Raw genomic sequence first — 21,427 nt, 5'->3', positions numbered from 1 at the left:
ATCCCAACTGCACCAGAGTACCCCTCTTCACATGATGGTGTGTGCTGGGCTTTCCTTCATTCACATGCTGCTCCAACTGGTAGGCTCTTACAGAGTTTACAAGTACACACAGAGATGATTAAAAAAAGACTCGGCTTGGACATTTACACTTGCAGTGTAGGCTTGGTTTTGACTGCTTATGCTGGGATTTTATGACAGCACATTTAAGAGAGGAAAAAAAACGTATGCCGCTTTAAAAGCAACTTAAAGTGTTTCTTATTCAAAGATGCTTTCAGTCTCTAGATGTACAAAAGCAATTCCATTTCTCTATACCTTTTCCCCTATCATAATGTTCTTGCCTTGAATGTGTTCCTATTATTTAAATAGTGTATTTCTACCCCGTTCATCCTTTCGTTCCAGTTCGTCTGATTATCTGTAATTTGTAATAATGTCATTGTATTTTAATTTGTATGGTACCCAATTTTATTTAATTGTATCTTGCTTAGTGAATAAAATAAGCAAGTGAATCAAATTTTAATAAAAACTTGAAACTTGAACTTGATATTGCCTAAGTAGGCATCAAGTTGCCCTCTTAAAATCTAGGCACCCTCTTATAAAATTATCCTCTTAGGGAGCAGTTCTGTAAGACTACATGTACAGTCAATGCCAGGAACACATGGAAATGTTGGTACCCTGGTCACTTCCATGTGCACGTGGACACCTATGTGCACAAAAGACCTTTTCTCGCCTATGTACCCTTCTATAAGGATGTGGCATTATTTGATGGCAAATATTTTGCAGGTGGGCAATCCCATGGTTGAAGTTTGAGCGGAGCAGGGGCATTTATGTGCATATATTTTGAAATATTATAATGTTGGCAAATTCTTTACCAGTCTAGGCATGATCACTCGCACTAAATGATATATATTCTTGCACCTACAATATAGGCACAGATTTGACCTGTCAAGCTTGTATTCTGTAAAAAAAAAAAAAAAAATAGTCCCTTCATTGCATTACTTCATTCATAGAGGAAAAGTATCACTGTTTGCTGACGATGCCAAACTATGCAACATAGTTGGCAAAAGCAGTGTGCCTGACTTTATGACGCAGGACCTAAGACAGCTTGAACAGTGGTCATCAACTTGGCAGCTGGGCTTCAATGCTAAAAAATGTAAAGTAATGCACCTAGGCAAAAAAAATCCACACAGAACTTACACACTAAATGGTGAAACCTTGTCCAGGACCACGGTGGAACGTGACTTAGGAGTGATCATTAGCGACGATATGAAGGCTGCCAATCAAGTAGAGAAGGCATCGTCCAAGGCAAGACAAATGATGGGCTGTATCCATAGGGGTTTTGTCAGCAGAAAACCTGAAATCATAATGCCGCTGTACAGATCCATGGTGAGACCTCATCTCGAGTATTGTGTTCAATTCTGGAGACCACACTACCGAAAAGATGTGTTGAGAATTGAGTCGGTTCAGCGAATGGCTACCAGGATGGTTTTGGGGCTCAGGGAACTCACGTATGAAGAAAGGTTAGAAAAACTGCGGATGTACTCACTGGAGGAGCGAAGAGAGAGAGGGGACATGATTGAGACCTTTAAGTATATTACTGGGCGTATAGAGGTGAAAGATGATATCTTCAGTCTTACAGGGCCCTCAGTAACCAGAGGACACTCGCTGAAAATCAGGGGAGGGAAATTTCAGGGTGATGCGAGGAAGTACTTCTTCACTGAAAGGGTGGTAGATCATTGGAACGAGCTGCCTCAGAGGGTGATTGAGGCCAGCAGCGTGTTAGAGTTCAAGAGAAAATGGGATATTCATGTGGGATCTCTAGGAGAGTAAGAATCAGGGAGTGGGTCATTGGTATGGGCAGACTCGATGGGCTATAGCCCTTTTCTGCCGTCAATTTCTATGTTTCTATGTTTCTACTCTCCACATGAACTTTTTTTTTCACAGGAAAATTCTAGTCGCATGAAAAAAAAATCAGATATCAAAGTCTGAAGAGCACACCCAGGGTCATTTTTAAAAAGCAAGGAGGTGGGTGCTTTCTGTTTGAAATGGTGTGCTGAAGATCTTGGGTAAAACATATGCATAGACTTTGTAACAAGGCTGAGAGTTTGGAAAGTGCCCTCCTATTCAATGAAAACTAATACTTTCCAGTGGTCTTCCCTCATTTCTCGTCAGTTTTCTGGTTTATTATTCACCCAAAAGAGCCCTCCGATCTTCACAACAACAACTGCTATCTGTCCCATCATTTAGACATTTATTTCTTGATATTCACAGGAACTACTGCAATGTCCTATATCTAGGAATAGCCAAAGCCAGGTGCAGGGCATTGCAGTTGGTACAGAATACCATGGCTAGATTGATAACAGGAACATCAATATATGAGCACATTACGCTATATCTTCGACGACTTCACTGGTTGCCAGTTGTATTTAGAATCCAATACAAAGCAATTATGATCTGTCACCAATTTCTATATGAGTAAGATGTCTAGTTATCAACCAACAAGATCACTGGGTTTAGGAAAAGTCTGTGTTGTTGAAAACAAATGTCAACCCAAAATATGCGGAAACCAATGCAATGACCTTTTCATGTGCAGGGGTAAAACTATGGCATGACCTTGTTGGCCAAATTTGGAAATGCAGTGACAGGAATTCGTTTAGAAAACTGTTAACAACACAATTATTTGTTGATGCATTTTTCTGAATATTGACTGTTATTAGAATTAATGCTGTCTGTTTTTACTTGTCCTGATTTGTTTTAAACATTTTATGTATGTAATCATTTTGTAAACCGTTTTGATATAAAACGGTATAGAAATTTTTAAAATGAATAAATAACTCTTCTTTCCCGGTCATGGCTCCTACACTTTGGAGCTCCCTACCACACCACATCCGCAATGAAAGTTCGCTTTCAAGATTCAAGGCACAACTGAAAGCTTATTACTTCTCGCAGGCCTTTTATTCAGAGTCTGACAGAGCAGATTAAAAAAACAAAACAAAAACCCGAGCAAGATAAATAAGAATTCCTTTTACTCCTTAGCCTGATGTTTAATCCTTTTCCCTTTTCCACACCTCAGATTTTATTGCAATTAACCTCTTGTTCTCTCCTCATTTTAACCCTGGTTTTATATTTGCAGTATATTACATACATTGAACTTCAACTAATCTAAAAGGGAGCAAAAGACTGTGTGAGTGAGTAAGGGGTGGGAGACGATGAGTCTTCTGGGTGGCATACTACACATGCTGAACCGTGGCGGAATGTTGTTCTAGGAAGGTCTCCCTGCACCTGCTGGAGAGAGCCATCACAAAGCTGGGTGACAGCTCCCTGCCAGGAGAAGGCGCACGCAGCGGGGAGCTGTCAGCGCTGGCCTCCGCTCTCCTCACCCCCCTAGTGCTTTCTCGCCTGGTAATTCTCCTAGTGACATGTTGTAATGACAATGCATTAGCTTGTTAAGGTTAGCAGGCAGCAATTTTTCTGGCACAGAGGGGGGCGGGCTGAGTCTAACTCCCACAGCGCCAAAAGAAAAAGGGGGGGGGAGGGGGGAAAAAAAGGACAGCAAACAACTGAGGTAGGTTCAGGCAGAACTAAAATGGATTTCTGTCCCGCTTGGAATGGACTGCATAGAACTCTTAGTGTAGTCCCTTAAGGAAGAAAAACACTTAGGGATCCTTTTCCTAAAGCGCGCTAGTGTTTTTAGCGCACGCAGGAAATTACCGTGCGCTACACTTCTAGAACAAATGCTGGCGTTAAGGTCTAGCACGCGCTATTCCGCCCTAGCACACCTTAGTAAAAGGGCCCCGTAGTGAAGTCCATTCTGTGAAGCAGTAAATTCAATCCTCCCAGAGAGAGGGAATATTCCACACAGAGAAAGTTTCTTGAAATCTCCAAAGGATTAGGAACGCACAGAGAATCCCACTGTGTACAAAGCTGGTTTATTGAAGTTACACATTGGAAAAACCTGGAACAGCAAAGGGAGAGCCATTTCTGCTGGCGAGTCTCCAGATCATCCTCTCTCCTGCACCTTTTAGTACAGTGTTTCTCAATCCTGTCCTGGTGGACTTCCAGCCGGTTAGGGTTTCAGGATTTACCTAATGAATATGCATGAGAGAGCTCTGCAGATAATGGAGGTGACAAGCATGCAAATCTGTCGCATAAATATTCATTAGGGATATCCTGAAAGCCCTGGCTGGTGGCCTATTGACAAATGGGTTAGAAGAATCTATGAAAACTGTAGAACACAAGTACTTTTCCTCCTCACCCCCCTGAAACACCCACCAAAGAGTAGTGAAAGGGTGATGGGGGAGGATAGGGGGAGGAGGAAACGAACGAGACCAAAGAAGCGAGAGAAACAGATATGATATTAATATGTGAGAGAAAATGTTTTTAAATAAAAGATGTAGAAATCAGAACGAATAGGCAGAAAAGAAACATTAGAAAAACCCAGAATGTGGGGAACAGAAAAGGCGAGATGTCTGATACCAAGGATCAGCAAAGAAAACAAATGAAGGGAGACGAGAGTCCTATAATTTCCAGAAAGCAACTCCCCCCATTTCAAAAACCTTCATTAGAAACACAATATGTGTTGGGTACAGTCAACAAATAGCTCCTGAAATCATCTGAGCATCTCACCCACCGAAATGTGCTACTGCCCCTGAAGGATCTATCCACAATTTTAAAATATTCACAAAATGCATAGGTCAGTTTAAGGCAGCACAGAAAAAGGGTACAGAGCTGATAACAGAGATCATTTACACAACTAGAAGACTCAAAACCATTTCCTCCGAGGCAAAGATCGCACAGTTGAAGAAAAGTGACGAGCAAATTCAATTCACAACAGGTGAGAAACAGCCAGAAATTTGACCCTAACTAGGAAGCATTCTTTATCCTCAAACTCTCCCTCAAACTGTCTTAAATCTTTGAAAACTAGGCAAATTTTATTTCATAAGAAAAATGTGTAAGCTTCATAAGGCCTGCTTTTCCCCCTTTCATCTAACCCCTCCGTTGCACCTCTGGATTTCAATTTTCTGTTCCTGGAATCATAAGTTTAGAGATTCACTAAGTCCTGGCTCGGCTGATTCTCCTGTCACCCTAGTCTAAGCCAGCACATTCCTTCCAGGAGTCTGAACATGTGACTAGCAAGGCTTGGCTTTCTAGCTTCAATGACTTGGGATCACCAGTTCTCGATGGGAGAAGGCACAGGCAGCTTGGCGCTGTGAGCTGTGGGCCATACCTTCCCTCTGAAAAAGACCTCCTCCCACATCTCCTAACCTCCCATAATATGGAGAGAACAAATTAATTGCTCTGTGATTTTTTTTGCAGTCATCAATCCTTTGACCTTGTTGACAATTCTGTCTGCTTAGCTTGAATTTTTGAATCTCTTCCAAGCTATCTTTTCTTTCTCCCTTGCCATCTCTTGCCCCGACCTATGAAGGCAATAATCTTAGTTTGCCTATTTATATTATATGTACATAGATATGTGGGTTTATTTGTTCTTCATTCTGTAAGACGCAGCCATAATAACCGGACTCAGGTTCCCCTCTGTGTAATAATTTCATAGAGGCGTAGGACATAGACACACAGTGGTCCCTGAGTACACTGCTGTACAGGTGCACACATTCAAAACACACAAACACATGCGAGTCTCAGAGGGGCTGTAGACAGCCGGGTCTGTGCGAGTCTGGGGCGATGCCTCTGCTAGCGTAATATTCCACCACCTGCTTGGGCACCTCGGCTAGGACACATTTGGCCAGAGCAGAAGAAGGAGCCTGTATGGGAAGGAAAGTGAAAGGGAGAGAGAGAGAGAAAAGAGTGAATGAGGGAGAAAAGTGATGGGCAGCAGGGAGTCCTTTCCTAATGGGTCTATTTCAAACACCACTCAATATGTTTTCTGGGGCTAGGATTTATTTATTTATTTAAAAATTTATATACCGCCTATACTCATAGTAGCATAGTAAATGACGGCAGATAAAGACCTGAACCGTCCATCCAGTCTGCCCATTAATTATACCCATTAAGAAATACAGGATTAGATTAACTTGTCTCTTCTTTGATATTTCTGGGCTGTAGACTGTAAAGTCTGGTATAGTCCTAGGTTCCAAATCCTGAAGTTGCCGTCCAAGCTCACTCCAGCCTTTCCAACCATCCTGTTGTTTGCAGGATATCTACCGTAAAGTCTGGCCAGTAACATCCTCCTGATCCATATTGGTGGCGTTCCCATTGATGCCCACCCCAGCCCATCATACACTGAATCACCATATATGGGACACAGACCGTGCAAGCCTGTCCAATACCGGCCCTAGTTCTTTACTTTACATCCTTCATTTTCTAATTAAGAACATAAGCATTGCCTCTGCTGGGTCAGACCAGAGGTCCATCATGCCCAGCAGTCCGCTCACGCGGCGGCTCATCAGGTCCAGGACCTGTATAGTCGCCCTCTATCTATACCCTTCTATCCCCTTTTCCTTCAGGAAATTATCTAATCCCTTCTTGAACCCCGATATCGTGCTCTGTCTTATCACACCCTCTGGAAGCTCATTCCAGGTGTCCACCACCCTTTGGGTGAAGAAGAACTTCCTAGCATTGGTTCTGAATCTGTCCCCTTTTAATTTTTCCGAGTGCCCTCTCATTCTTGTAGTTTTCGAAAGTTTGAAGAATCTGTCCCTCTCCACTTTCTCTATGCCCTTCATGATTTTGTAAGTCTCAATCATGTCCCCTCTAATTAGAGATCCTCTATTTTTATCCCACGCTTTTTTGAATTCCATCACCATTTTCCTCTCCACCACTTCCCTCGGGAGGGCATTTCAGGGCATCTACCACCCTCTCCATGAAAAAGAATTTCCTAACATTGCTCCTGAGTCTTCCTCCCTGCAACCTCAAATTATGCCATCTAATTTTACCATTTTCTCTTCAACCGAGAGCGGTTTCCATAAAATTGAATATTCATAATTACATCTCAATAACTTAAGCTAACAGACTGCCTCTCATTCCCAAGTGAAAACTAACCAACTTCACTCACCCCTACAAACAATCTCTTCACAACATGGAAGATTATAAAACTGTCAGCCTGTAGACATCAGCAACTAATGCAGGAAATACTTCATCCATAAGGATCAAACATATCCTAGAATGTATTGCCTCTACAAATAGGTGTCAACGAACAGTTTGGTCTTTAACAATTTCTTGAAGTTAAAGCGGTTAGTATATAATCTTAATGTTCCACAGCGACTTCCCAACTATCGAGAACATTCTCGATTTTGTGGCCAGAATGGACTTGATTCTATAAATGGTTTCTAATTCAATCGACACCAAGAGAAACAGCACCTACTTCATGTCATTCAAAGGTGAGCGCCATTTGCAGAATTGTACCTAGAGGCTCCTAAACCAAGTTAGACACCAGTATATTAGGGCCAGGGTTCTCATACCAACACCAGACTCAGTCCATTCCCAAACTCTGCCTCCAACCATCCATACTTTCCATGTAGGCGCCGTTAAGCACCTTGGTGTAGACATCTACACTGTGTCTACCGAGTTACAGCAGATTAATTTTTTTAAATTGGTTTAAAATTGTCTTTTAATGGTGTTTTTCAATTAACAGCACCAATTGAACCAATTAAAAATTTAGTTAAGTGCCTAGATCCAGTGGCATACCGAGGGTAAGAGGCAACTGGGATGGTAGTGCCCCTCCCCTTCCCCCACCATCTTCTCTGCCTCCCCGCTCCTTCCCTGCCCCCTCTCCACCATGTCCACCAACCCGTTCCCTACCTTGTACCTCTTGTAACTTCTCTGGCACGAGCAGCAACACCAACTTGCAGTCCGCTTTGGGTCAGCTCTCCCTCTGATGTCACTTCTTAGACGTGAGACCCGGAAGTGACACTGACGAGAAAGCCGACACTGGCGTGAGCAGCAGGTTGGAGTTGCTGTGCACTCTGGTGAAGAGATAGAGGTATGGTTGGGGGGGGGGAAGGAGTGAAGGCGCAAGCACGGTGGGGAAAGGAGTGGGAAGGAGTGGGGGGGCAGAGAGGAAGAGCACCCTCACCAAGACGCTTAATGGGAGGTAGTTTTGATAGAATAAGGGCCAATATGAGCCCTTTTTTTTGTAAACTACTCTGGCTACACTGGAAAATTCAATTCAAAGGCCTGATTCTGGCATCCAGCGCACTGCTTGTGAATGGGCTGTTGTCATTGTGTCTTCAGTGTCTGACTGTTCCTTACATCCCAAAACATTGCTGGGGGTTGCCGCAAGCGGCTTGCTCACTGAGACCTGCACAATTAGCTCACGCACAACCCCAGCGAGGCTCTGCTGCCATTTCCCAGGATTGTAGAATACCAGGCTTTGAATGTGGTTTTGGCTCGTGTGAACTACAAATTAGTTGAGACCTTTCTTTTCTAAACAGACAGCCAGGACCTAAATTCTAGACCTGTTAATGTTTCCTGAGTTGGATATTGTCTTGGTGTTCTCTTACGTAATTAATTCACTTCAGACATAAAATATCCTATATGATGATGTTAGGCTGCTTTGGGGGGTAGGATTTTTATGCAATCTATACATTGTTTGTAATGTTTTAATATCTGCATTAGGATTTGTGTATGATTTTGCTTTTTTTCGTATCATGCTTTGTGGTTGTGGCTTAAGCGTGTAATAAAGAAACCTATAATTTTAACCACAGAGGAAAGGACTCCAGCTGCAGCAGGGTTTAGGGGAAACAACCTACTTGTAGTACTGGAAAGGTAGAACCTGTTGGGTAGAAAGGGAAAAGCAGGGGCAATAGATAAGACAGCCACTGCCAAGGGGAAATAGAGAGGGAGCCAAGGGGAAAACAGGAGCGAGAAAGAGAGAGAGAAGAACTACCAAGATGGAAAAGGCCGGACTGAGACACAGGCACTGCTGAGCGGAATGGGAAGAGTCACGGCGGCCGTTTCATCACGGCTGTGATGAAATGGCTGCGATGAATCATCCTATTATGGGGAGGCTGGGCTTCAGACGGCACAGACAAACACCCCAGCCATTCGGTGAGTAGCTGACAACTCCGACGGCAGCACTGAAAGCTCCGATTTCATCTTCTCCCCCCAGGCACCACCGCCGAGATACCCCAGCCCTCCCCCCGGTACCTGGGCTCCCCGCCTGCCACTGCCACCCGAGTAACTGAAAGACATGAAGCAGCAGCTCTGGCAGCACCTTCTCCCACAAGGGCCTGGGCTCCCCACCAGCCACCAGCGCCCAAGCACCACCACCGCAGAGACACCCCATCCCTTTCCTCAGTACCAGGGCTCCCCACCAGCCACCACCACCTGAGCAGCTGAAGGACACAATGCAGCAGCTCTGTAGGGCCTGGGCTTCCCACCAGCCATCGCCGCAGAGATGCCCCAGCCTCCTCCCCGGTACTTGGGCTCCCTGCCAGCTACTGTCACCCGAGCAGCTGCAGGACAAAATGAAGCGGCTCTGGTAGCAGCTTCTCTGCCCAAGGCCTGGGCTCCTGGCCACCCATCGCTGTTTGCTTCCCTGCAGCCTGCAGTCTGTTATTGAAAAAGACATGGGGGAAGCCACCACTTGCCCTGTATCAGTAGAATGGAATATTGCTACTCCTTGGGTTTTGGCCAGGTACTAGTGACCTAAATTGGCCACTGTGAGAATGGGCTTCTGGGCTTGATGGCCCATTGTTCTAACCCAGTAAGGCTATTCTTATGTTGTTATGTGCTCCAGGGTCAATACTTGGAGGTCTAATTTGGGGGGATATGGGGTGGGGGGGAGGGCATGGCCACAATGAATCATCCTGGACCCTGCTAAGAGGGGGTGAAACAAGAAATTTGGGGTTTAAACCAAGATAACTGAGAGGTATAAATACTAATCATTTCATGTACAGTTAGTGAAGCAGTTCCCACGTACCGTTTTGAAGTCCCTGAAGGGTACAAACTGGACAATGTCTCGAGCAGCAGGTTCTCCTTTGGTGGAATGGAGTGTTCCATCATCTCCATCCAACATCCGCATGTCCGAGAAGTCGGCATTGCCCACCCCTACGATGATGATGGACATGGGCAGGCGAGATGCCCGGACCACTGCGTCTCGCGTCTCTGCCATGTCGCTCACCACGCCGTCGGTAATGATCAGCAGGATGCAATACTTCTGAAGGAGAGGAAGAGGAGAAAGCAGACGGTGAGAGAGAGGGAGGGAGGCACGAAAGGAAAACAGAGGAGGGAAAGGTGGGAGAAAGCAGACGGTGAGAGAGAGGGAGGGAGGCACGAAAGGAAAACAGAGGAGGGAAAGGTGGGAGAAAGCAGACGGTGAGAGAGAGGGAGGGAGGCACGAAAGGAAAACAGAGGAGGGAAAGGTGGGAGAAAGCAGACGGTGAGAGAGAGGGAGGGAGGCACGAAAGGAAAACAGAGGAGGGAAAGGTGGGAGAAAGCAGACTCAAAGACAGGGGAAAGGCTGAATGAGGCACAAAGTGAGAATGAATATGGTAGCATAAAGGTGTCGTGGTTAGAAACCACGGTACACCGTCAAAAGCGCAATGGTGTGCTGACAATTCCGCGCCGACATTTGAGTGCAGGAGAAATGCGTGTCGCCGATTCCGCTGGTTTGAGGATTTCTGTTTCACACTGTAAGGGGTGTGTGTGGGGGGGAACCCCCTGACTACAGTTAGAACTGCTTGTGCTCCCGTTGGGGGGGGGAGAAACCCCCCACTACACTGAAAACTCCGGTTTTCCTTCCCATTTTCAGTCTCCGGGAGTTCCCCCTCCCACCACAGGAGCATGAGGACTTCTAAGTATAGTGAGGGGTTCCCCCACACCCTCACTTAGAGCGCAAAAGGGAAGGCGTCAAAGCAGCGGAAGCAACGGCGCACATTTCTCCTCTGCACATATGGGATTGTTGGCATGTCGTTGTCCTCTGCAGTTTTGACGCATCACCAAAACGGGATTGTCAGTGCGCCATTGTCCTCCGCGGTTTTGACGTGTCACCGAAACCACAGGATGAGTTCCTAATGTCAGATCTCTTTCCCCATGCTGGCTTCCTGAGGAGACCCAGAAGGAGAAAAAGTGATCTTTTCACATACTGTGGCATGCTGACTCTTTGATTCCTCTTGAGCTAAAGTTGCAACTCTGTTGATGATGGGAGACACATTGGTGGGGCCGTAGAGCTGGATTTTGGGAAGGCAGCGTTTGTAGGCTTCAATAACACCCATAATTTCTGCAAGAAAAGAGAGGAACATATGAAGATATGCATTTCCATCCTAGGTCAGACTGAAGGTCCATCAAGCCCAGTATTCTAGTTCCAACAGTGGCCAGTCCAGGTCACAAGATCCCAAAAGAGTAAAAACAGATTTTGTGCTGCTTATCCAAGGAATAAGCAGTGAATTTTCTCAAGTTCCTCTTATTAATGGCTTATGGACTTTTCATTTAGGAACTTGTTCAAACTTTTTTAAAACCCTGCAATGCTAACTGCTTTTACCACATTCTCTGGCAATGAATTCCAGAGTTTAATTACACATTCAGTGAAGAAATATTTTATCTGATTTCTTTTAAATTTACTACATCACAGCTTCCTTGCGTGCATAAAAGTCACCAATAAAAACAGTAACGGCGAAAGAAACACAACCTCCCCAAAAACCAAAATAACAAATAAAACAAAAACAAAAAGAGAGAGAGCGAGAAATAATTATGAAAACCTCTACCTAGGAAAAGGCAGCACTGCAAACTATTACACTTGATCTAGGACACCAGTACACCTCCTACTGACGCAAGAGAACAAGCCATACTGCTGCAGATCCCTAGAAAGAAACTACACACTAGCAGAATCCCACACCTTAGTTACACATGCAGAACACAGTGGTGTAGTAAGGGAGGGGGGAATGTGTGTGTGTGTGGGGGGGCTGAACCGCTCCAGGCTCCGTCTTGGAGCGGGCGCTGGCCTTTCTCCTCTTCTGCGCCCTGGTCCTTCCCCACTCCTCCCACGCCATGCACGCCTACCCTTCATACATGCCTCTAACTATTCGCCAGTACAAGCAGCATCTCCAACCTGCTGCTTGCGTCGGCCTCGACTCTCCCTCTGAAGTCGCTTCCTGGTCCATAAGACCAGGAAGTGACATCGAAGGGAGCGGTGAGGCCAGCGCAGATAGCAGGTCGGAGATGCTGCTCATGCCGGCAAAGTTAAAAGAGCTAAGGGGGAAGGAAAGGGGGGCGGTAGGGGCAGGGAAGGGAAGGGGGCACCACTGGCAGAACAATCTAAGCACCAATTCTACCCCTGGAACACCCATAAGGTTTTGGATCGGACACTAAATGCGAATATTCAGCAGCACCGACCAGTTAAATGCTGCCAAGTATTCAACTAAGAGGCAATTTAAATGGTCAGGAGCCTCCCTGATATAATAACTTATGTATGTGAGGAGGTTTTTTTGTTGTTTTTTTTAAATTTATTTATATACATTTTCAAATAAATCCAAAACATCCACTTGTTAACAGAAATACAGAGTTAAAGAAAGAACAGATGGAATGCCATCTAGATTTAATGCTTCTCGTCATTCAGACTTCTCAGGAGAAATTGAAAACGGAGTCTCCTAAGGTAGAGGCGTTAAGGGATGAGTCGGAATTTCAACAACAATTTCAAGAATTGCAGTCTAAAATTGAGAAATATAAGGAGGATCTGCAATTGAAAAAGCTTAAAAAATTTTCAGCGTGATCAACGTGATTACACAGATGGATTTGTGGATCGCTGGATGAGAGAAGATGGCGGTGGTAGAGCTCAACCGGAGATGACCACTACAGATTTCTCTGTTAGTAGTGATGACACAACCAGCGGGAAGCCTTTTTTAGGACGACGAGGACAGCCGCGATGGGGGAGACGGTAAGCGAACAGAGTACAGTTTCAAGGAGGTCCCATCACACGGTCCAATCGGAACACCAGAGGGGAGTGATTAATTTGTCTTCCAGGTTGTTTACGGATCAAGAGATTCAAGTTTTGGATAAGGGGCTGTCTTATGTACCAACAAAAGCTTATGATCCATTTCAACCATGGACAGACCTGGAAAAATTTTTTAGAACATTGCAACTTCGGTTATATTTTTCTGAGCATGAATCTAGATATGATTGTTCCGTGATCCGAGATAAGAGTACATGGGTTCCTCCGGGTCATATAGACTTTGTATTGGCAGGATTTAAAGCCTTGGTATATGCAGAGCTTGAAAAGTTAGAAAGAACTCAGCGTTGTACGCACAGTAATTTGACCCCCCCCCCCCATCAAAGAAATATTTTGACATCCTTGCAAAAAGACACTGATATTATCATTCGCAAGGCTGACAAGAGAGAGGGAATAGTCATCCAGGACAAGGTGAAATATTATCAAGAAGCTTTTCGTCAACTAAATGACTGCTCTGTATATTCTCGTTTGGCAGGGGATCCCTCAGATACCATTTTTGCTAATCTGCTGGAAATTGTGAATGAGGGTAGGAAGGTTGGCTTTTGACCCGAGTATCAGTTTTTAACCCATCGGATGTTTAAGGTACCTGTCATATATTTTTTACCAAAAATGCATAAAGATTTAATTCATCCTCCAGGCCATCCGATTGTGTCTGCTCGGGGGTCAATGTTGGAACGAGTGTGTAAATATATTGACACATTTTTGGCCCTGATGGTTTTGGAGATTCTTTCCTATTTACAAGATACAACCCATTTCTTACAGTGTTTGGACGATCAGCAGAATATTGCCTCTGTGACCTACTTGGTTTCCCTTGATGTACGGTCCTTGTATACCTGTAATCCGCAGGATGAAGCATTGTCAATAGTAGAAGAAGCTTTAAATAATAGAATTCGAACACATCTAGTGCCAACTGAGTTTTTGTTAAAACTCACGTCTGTAGCAATGTCCCAGAATTATTTTATTTTTGATGGGGAATTTTTTCAGCAACAGATGGGTGTAGCTATGGGTGCATATTTTGCCCCATCAATAGCCAATCTGTACATGGCTGTTTTTGAACAATGCTGGGTTTATTCTTCCAGCTTTTTTGTACATGTACGGATGTGGCGTCGCTGTATTGACAATATTTTTTTCCTATGGGATTCTACCAAGGCAGAATTAGATATGTTTTTGGATTTCTTGAATGCGTGTCATGTGTCCATCAAGTTTGAGATGACAGCCGACAGTTCTGAATTATCTTTCTTAGATGTGAAGATTATTTTGGAGGACAATCGGTTTAAAACTTCAGTGTTTTTGAAGCCTTCTGATCGGAATACCTTTTTGGAATATACTAGTAAGCATCCGGTAGGGCTGAAGAATAATTTACCTGTATCTCAATTTTTTTCGATACAGACGTATTTGCAATTTATAAATCAAGCAGAGCCATTAAAACAATGACATAGAGAGAGAGGTTACCCTAATAAAGTAATACAGAAATCTTGGCAGAGAGCCAGGTTCAGTTCTAGAGAACAGTTATTGCAATATCGGACTCAGGGCAAAGATGATAAGGTGGTGCCCTGTATTATGAAATATTCTTCTGTATCTCAGCGTTTGAGCAGGAAGATTAAGAATATTTGGCCCATGATGCAAACAGTAAATTGTTTCCATGATCAGGAGTGCAAAATAGCTTTTTCACGCAACAGGAATCTTAACGACATGTTATGTAAGGCTGATGTGTGGACTACTTTTGAGGAGGGTATGGTGGGACATTTCCGTTGTGGCAAGTGCACAGCTTGTGATATGATGCAGGAGGGTATGATGGCACAGATTCCAGGCAGAAGAGCTGTTAAATTACGTTCCCGGACCACTTGTGAAACAGTAGGAGTGGTCTATTGGATGACATGTCCGTGCGGACTCTCGTATATTGGTCACACTGCCCGTTGTTTCAAGACACGGCTGTTTGAACATCGGTCCAATATAGTGCATAAAAAAGAAGTGGATAAACTTACCCGACATTGTGTCAAAGAACGACACAATTTTGAGGAATTTAATTGTTTCGTATTGGAACCCCTCATGGAGGGGTAATGTGAAGCGTCTTCTATATCAACATGAGCAACGTTGGATCTTTTATTTGGACACTTTATGGCCTAATGGACTTAATCAGCGCGTAGAGTGGGTTGTTTTTTTTGGATGAGCCGGTAACATCGTGTGAGTTTATGCCATCAGCTGTTCCTCTCCGGGTTTTGACATCTGCGATCCGGAAGTGAACTTGGAAGTGCCCCTGGAAGTAGAATGTTTGGATTCCTTTTAAGCAACGGCCGTTTCTTGTGCCGGTGCGCACGGAACGGGAGCTAAGTTTTCGGCTGATATTTATTCCCTGAGGAAGCCCCTTCGGGGCGAAACAAGGCACTTGTTGGAATTGGGGACATGGTCTTTGGACTATTCATCTCGCCAACACCGTGTTTCAGTTTGTCTGGCCAGACGTTTCCAGCCACGGCGTTGTGACCATGGATCCTAAGCTAAGTTAAACTTTTCAGTTTTTCTTTTCTTGTGCACAGTGATGGGTTTTTCACTCTGTTGAAAAATACATTTTTGGTGGTGGTAGAGTTTTTTTGCCTATGATAGTAAAGAAAGCAGATTTGAACGTATATCAATTCTTTGATGGTTGCCTGCTGATATCAATTTTGAGGCTTTTTCTCCACTTTTTGATGAAATGTTTATCGGGAGTGTGTAGCCCATCTCTGGCGAGTGAGATATTTATATTGTAGTTTTTGATTTAAACATCTCTATCATATCTCCCCTCTCCCGCCTTTCCTCCAAAGTATAGAGATTGAGATCTTGAAGTCTGTATGATGAAGACTACACACCATTTTAGTAGCTTTCCTCTGGACTGACTCCATCCTTTTTATATCTTTTTGAAGATTAAGCCTCCAGAATTGTACGCAAGCCACCTCGGGAAATGCTGAGACACTGACTATAATATTTATTTATACAACACTTATATCCTAAGTGGTTTACATTCAGGTACTTTATCATATTTCCCTATCTGTCCCAGTGCGTTCAAACTCTATCTAGTGTACCTGGCACAGCGAGGGATTTGAACCCACAACCTCAGGGTGCTGAGGTTGTAGCTCTAACCACTGCCCCACACACTCCCCTGGTGAAGACAATAATGTAGCATACTGAGAATGCACTAATGACATAGGAAAAGCAGAACGTCACAAGGAAACATGCAGGGAGGATAGGACAGAGATGACAGCTAGGACAGAAATCTGTGGTATCCTACCTTCACATTCTGCGTTGGCTGGGCTGAAGTTAATAGCAAAGTCATGAGACACCTGGATAAAGGGCAAAGAAAGAGAAAGAACTCAGATAATGATTCACAGGGATATGGGAAGACACACAGAAACGGAGAAAGCTGCTTTAACGGCTCTGTTCAGCCTCCCCTCTCCCATGTGACCACTTTGATTGTGCCACAGAAAAGCAGTTTATCAAATCCCTTTATTCTTACTCCAACCCCATATCAGAATTAAGTAGTTCTTTTTATTATTTATGGAAAATAGGTTCTTTGGAACCATTTTTAACTTTAATAGCAATTAACCTACTCCGGCTGCGCTCCTTAGTAATTAGCTGACTACGGCTCATCCAGAATTTAGCGGTCAGACTTTTGACTAATGGAAAGCTCTCCAATCGTGCTCTGTACAGATTGCCTTGGGTTGCCCCTAATTGCCAGGATTAGGTTTAGAATTCCGATGTTGACTTTTCAATCGCCGCGTTCAAGGATGCTGGTCTATCTTAATTCTTTGCCAGCTCCTTAGAATCCAAGTCATGCAATCGGCTCAGCGCAGAATCATTTATTCACAATCCTTTCGCATAAGAAATTGTGGTTAGATAGTTGCCGACACTCAGCTTGCAGTGTGGTAGCTCCAGCTTATTGGAATTCTCTGCTGGACGGAATAGAGACTGGAGACTTCTTAATAATAATAATAATAATTAAGGCAGGATCAAGACGTGGTTATTCTGAGATTTTGACTGCCAATGTTTGTTCAGTTTTGAGGCTGGGGACCTAATGATTGCTCTTATGTTTTCAGTAGGTTTAAACGCTTGATAGGATTTTCATTGCTACTAATCTTTCTTTTTTCCTTATGTTTCTGTGGTGTCCACTGGCTGAGATACATCTGTTTTTGAACAATTTCTTAAATATGTGGATGTATAACAGATTTTACTAAATAAATATGTGTGTCTATCCCTCAATTACACACACTTCACGCATATTCTGGCCTCCCCTCTCCCTGCCAGCAACTTTGGCCAACATTACCTCGTAATTAGGGGGTATCCGAGCTCCAAACCCAAAGGCCGGAAACCGCTTGTCACTGAAAGAAAATATGAAAAGGGGACACAGAGAAGTGAACAATGGGATGAAGGGAGACCAAGCAAGTGAGATAAAGATGGGAGGCAGGGGCACAGCCAGACAGAAAGAGAAAATAAGAATTAAACAGCAAAGTGAGCTACTAAAATGCTTTGATAACATAATTCTTACACAGAATGAGGTATGGGGTGCAGAGCTGAAGCAAAAAAGATACCGAACCCCCAAAGAAAACCCTGTACCTCCATATCCATAGCTCCCCAGAATTAAGACATTTTCCCTTCCAACTTATCCTACCGAAAATATTTCTTCTCTCAGTGACAGCAACTTGAACTCCCTCCACCCCCAGGTTATTTGTGATCTAACAGAGAAACTATGTAGCAAATTAGAACATAAGAATAGCCTCATTGGGCCAGACCAGTGGTCCATCCAGCCCAGAATCCCATCTTCACGGAGGCCAATCCAAGTCACAAGTACCTGGTAAAACCCCAAATAGTAGCAGCATTCCATGCCACCAATCTAGGTCAAACAGTGGCTTCCCCCATGTCTGTATCAACAGCAGACTATGGACTTTTCCTCCAGGAACTTGTCCAAACCTTTAAAAAACCAGCTACAATAACTGCTCTCTCCACATCCTCTGGCAATACATTCCAGAGCTTAACTATTCTCTGAGTGAAAAAATATTTTCTCCTATTGGTTTTAAAAGTATTACTCTGTAACTTCATCGAGCGTCCCCTAGTTTTTGTAAATCTTGATGCAGTAAAAAATATCGATCCACTTGTGCCCATTCTATACCACGAAGGATTTTGTAGACTTCAATCATATCTCCCCTCAACCATCTTTTTTCCAAGCTTTAGTCTTTCCTCATACGAGAGGAGTTCCATCCCCTTTATCATCTTGATCGCTCTTCTTTGAACCTTTTCTAGTGCCGCTATATCTTTTTTGAGATAAGGAGACCAGAACTGAACACAATACTCAAGGTGAGGTTGTACCATTGAGCGACACAGAGACACGATAACATTCTTAGTCTTGTTTACCAGCCCTTTTCTAATTCCTAGCATCTTGTTTGCTTTCTTGGTCGCCGTCGTACATTGGGTGGAAAGTTTTGGCGTATTGTCCATGATGACACCCAGATCTTTTTCTTGAGCACTGACCCCCAAGGTGGACCCTAGCATCCGGTAACGATGATTTGGATTATTCTTCCCAAATGTGCATCACTTTACATTTGTCCACGTTGAATTTCATCTGCCATTTGGATGCCCAGTCTTCCAATTTCCTAAAATCTTCCTACAGTTTTTCACAGTACGTATTGGACTCACAGATTACCATTGTAACTTGGAAAAAGCAACATAGAAAATACAGTATTATACTGGCCCCTTGAAACACCTATGTATCTCCGACTGGAGAAGAGAGCAAGCTAGACTGCTACAGATCCCTACACACAAATTACATGCCAACAGAATTCCTCACTTCAAGCATACATGTAGAACAATGTGCCCTGTACTCTTCTTAGGATTACAGATAAAGTGGGTTATACATTTTTAAATAATAAGTGGACAGACCCTCAACAAACAAGGATAAGAGACATAGAGGGCCATATTCAATAGGTCGTCTAAGTCTGACTTTGGATGTTTTCTGCAACACGTCCAAAGTCGGAGGTGGACAAATGACCATTTTCGAAACTGGGAAAACCACTAGAGGGTTTTGGCTGCCAAATCGTACAACCTTAGTCCATCCAACTTTATTCACCATTTTCAACCACAGAAATGTTCACATTCAAAACGTCCAAATCCAGACCATTTGGACATGGAAGGGGCCAGCATTGTAATGGACAGGTCACACAGACATGACAACAGTGCAGTGGAGCGCCTTAGAAGGCACTGCTGTGAACTTCACATAAAGAGTGCCAGAAGGACAATTTATGCTGAGCCCTCCAAAACTCTCCCCAAACTTCCTATACCTACCTATCTACCACCCCAATAGCCCTTATGGCTGTAGGTGGCACCTATATGGCAGTATTCCAGGATTTTGCTGGGTTTTGGTGGCCTCACGCTAAAAGTAGAAGTTAGAGTGGCTTATGGGCCTGGGTCCTCCTCTCTATGGCTCATTAGCCCCCTCACTAGGCTACTTAAGTCACCTGTGTGATGCTCTACTAGGCTTTCTCATACCAAATGTTGCTGTTCTAGAGACAGTTATGTACTTTTTCATTCAGATTTTTTTTTTGGGGGGGGGGTCAGTGACCACTGGGGGAGTGTGAAGGAGTCAAAACTTAATCCCTTCAATGGTCATCTGGTCAGTTTGGGTACCTTTTTGGCATTTAGACACTTTTAAAACAGGTCTAACTCAGAAAGTCTAAGTTCCGTCCAGGACGTCTTGGGAAAGGTTCGATTATTACCGCAAGACATTCAAGTCTAAGCTCAGAACATGCCCCCATTTTGTTTTGGATCCACAGTGGCTGGGAAGCCTTGCAAGATATCCAGAAAGACAGTTTAGAAAATCAGCACTTGGACATTTTGGTGAGTGCCGATTTTGCAATTTTTTTTTTGGGATGTCTTCGAGTTTTGAAAATGCCCCTAATAGTAACCTAGTTACATAGTAGAAAGTAGATGATGACAGACCTGAACAGTTCATCCAGTCTGTCACTATCAGTTCACAACTCGTACTTACGAACACAGTTTCGGCTTCATTTCATTTCACTGAGCAGTCTTTCCAGTGGCATAAACTCCTAGACTTCTCCTGTAGCAGATTCAGGGATGATGAAGGGCCACATTAAGAACATGCTGTCCCTTAGAGGGAACAGTTGGCCCTTTTGTCAGTTGGGAGCAGAGGGAAGCAGCAAGAATCCTAGAATCTACACGTTCTGACTTACATACAAATCAGACTTAAGAACAGCTTTAAAAATGTAACTCATTCTTAACCCGGGGACTGGCCTGTATTGAAATAATCAAGACATTGTGACATCACTAATGAGGTTGACTCAGGCAATGGTGGAATGAGGCATTATGACATCATAATATCAGCTCTGGAATGTTGCTACTCTTTGGGATCTTGCCAGGCACTTGCGACCTGGGTTGGCCACTGCTGGATACAGAATAATGGGCTTGAGAGACCGTCGGTCTGCCTTAGTATGGCAACTTTCATGTTCTTATGTGAGTCAAGTACAGCCAGTCCCTGAGTTACAGACACCCGACTTAAGTATGACTCATACTTAAGAACGCGGTTGCGGCTTCACTTGATTTCATTGAGCAGTATTTCCAGTGGCATAGACTGCTACATTTCTCCTGTAGCAGATTCAGGAATGATGCACGGCCACATTATGAACATGCTGTCCCTTAGAAGGAACACTGGTAGGGACAGTTGACCCTTTTGTCAGCTGGGAGCAGAGGAAAGCAGCAAAAATCTTAAAATCTACAAGTTTTGAGTTACAGACAAATCTGATTTAAGAACAGCTTTAAAAATGTAACTTGTTCTTAAGCCTGGGACTGCCTGTACTTGAATCTGATCTGTCTTGCCCTAGAGGTCCACCTGGCACTGTTCTATGTTCCCACCACTGAAGTTGCCGTAAATGCCCCCTCCCGCCCAGAAATAGAAGCATGCAGGCAAGATCTGAACTGAAAATGCCAAGAAGCCTGATTCTGTATGCCTTGCAACACAAGAGACAGAAAGAAACAAACACATTTCCTCTTACACAAGGTAGAAAAAGACAAGAGCAAAAGCAAGATCCCATGCCTCCTGTCTTTACCTGTCATAGTCCTGGCAGATTTCTCCCACAGCAGAGAGTGCCTTCAGGTACTCATTGGGCTCTACAGGGTTGATAAAATGCAGGGACTGGTCATTTCGAGGATCCCCGTTTGAGGCTGTGAAGTCGATAGCGACCTGTAGGACAATACAATGTACATATTAGAAAGAGGAGTGATACAGTGAAGATATATGCGACAAGATTAATAATAGTGATAAGTTCAGAGAAGCTTTCTATTTACTTTCCTCAAACATAAAACCACCCTGTAAAAAGCAATCCTAAAGAGAAAGGACAGACGTTTACCTAGACCCATAGAAACTTTGTATCAGATAAGGAATCTGTCCCATTGCATTCTTGGTGCAATGTCATAGTCTCTTGACTTGTTTTCTCATAGACTTGTTTTCTCCTCGTTACCTAGACATAAGAGATCTTTGGTTGCAATCCT

General features: G+C 43.8%; 1 protein-coding gene across 1 annotated transcript in view; it reads right to left on the bottom strand.

Moving 5' to 3' along the window:
* Positions 1 to 5,418: 5,418 nt before the first annotated feature.
* The window catches only part of CPNE6 (copine 6), a 33,078-nt gene continuing 17,069 nt past the window's right edge, over positions 5,419 to 21,427 (bottom strand). Inside the window, exons 10-15 of the mRNA XM_033924660.1 lie at positions 20,986 to 21,119; positions 17,196 to 17,250; positions 16,164 to 16,215; positions 11,043 to 11,176; positions 9,878 to 10,114; positions 5,419 to 5,759 (exon numbers count right to left, since the gene is read on the bottom strand). Of these exons, the coding sequence (XP_033780551.1) occupies positions 5,637 to 5,759; positions 9,878 to 10,114; positions 11,043 to 11,176; positions 16,164 to 16,215; positions 17,196 to 17,250; positions 20,986 to 21,119 (735 nt within the window). The 3' untranslated portion in view covers positions 5,419 to 5,636. The remainder of the gene's footprint in view (positions 5,760 to 9,877; positions 10,115 to 11,042; positions 11,177 to 16,163; positions 16,216 to 17,195; positions 17,251 to 20,985; positions 21,120 to 21,427) is intronic.

The sequence above is a fragment of the Geotrypetes seraphini genome, chromosome 16 (assembly GCF_902459505.1).
Source record: "Geotrypetes seraphini chromosome 16, aGeoSer1.1, whole genome shotgun sequence".
NCBI lineage: Eukaryota > Metazoa > Chordata > Amphibia > Gymnophiona > Dermophiidae > Geotrypetes > Geotrypetes seraphini.
Note: the sequence above shows the minus strand (reverse complement) of the source record. Positions and strands in the feature narration are given on the sequence as shown.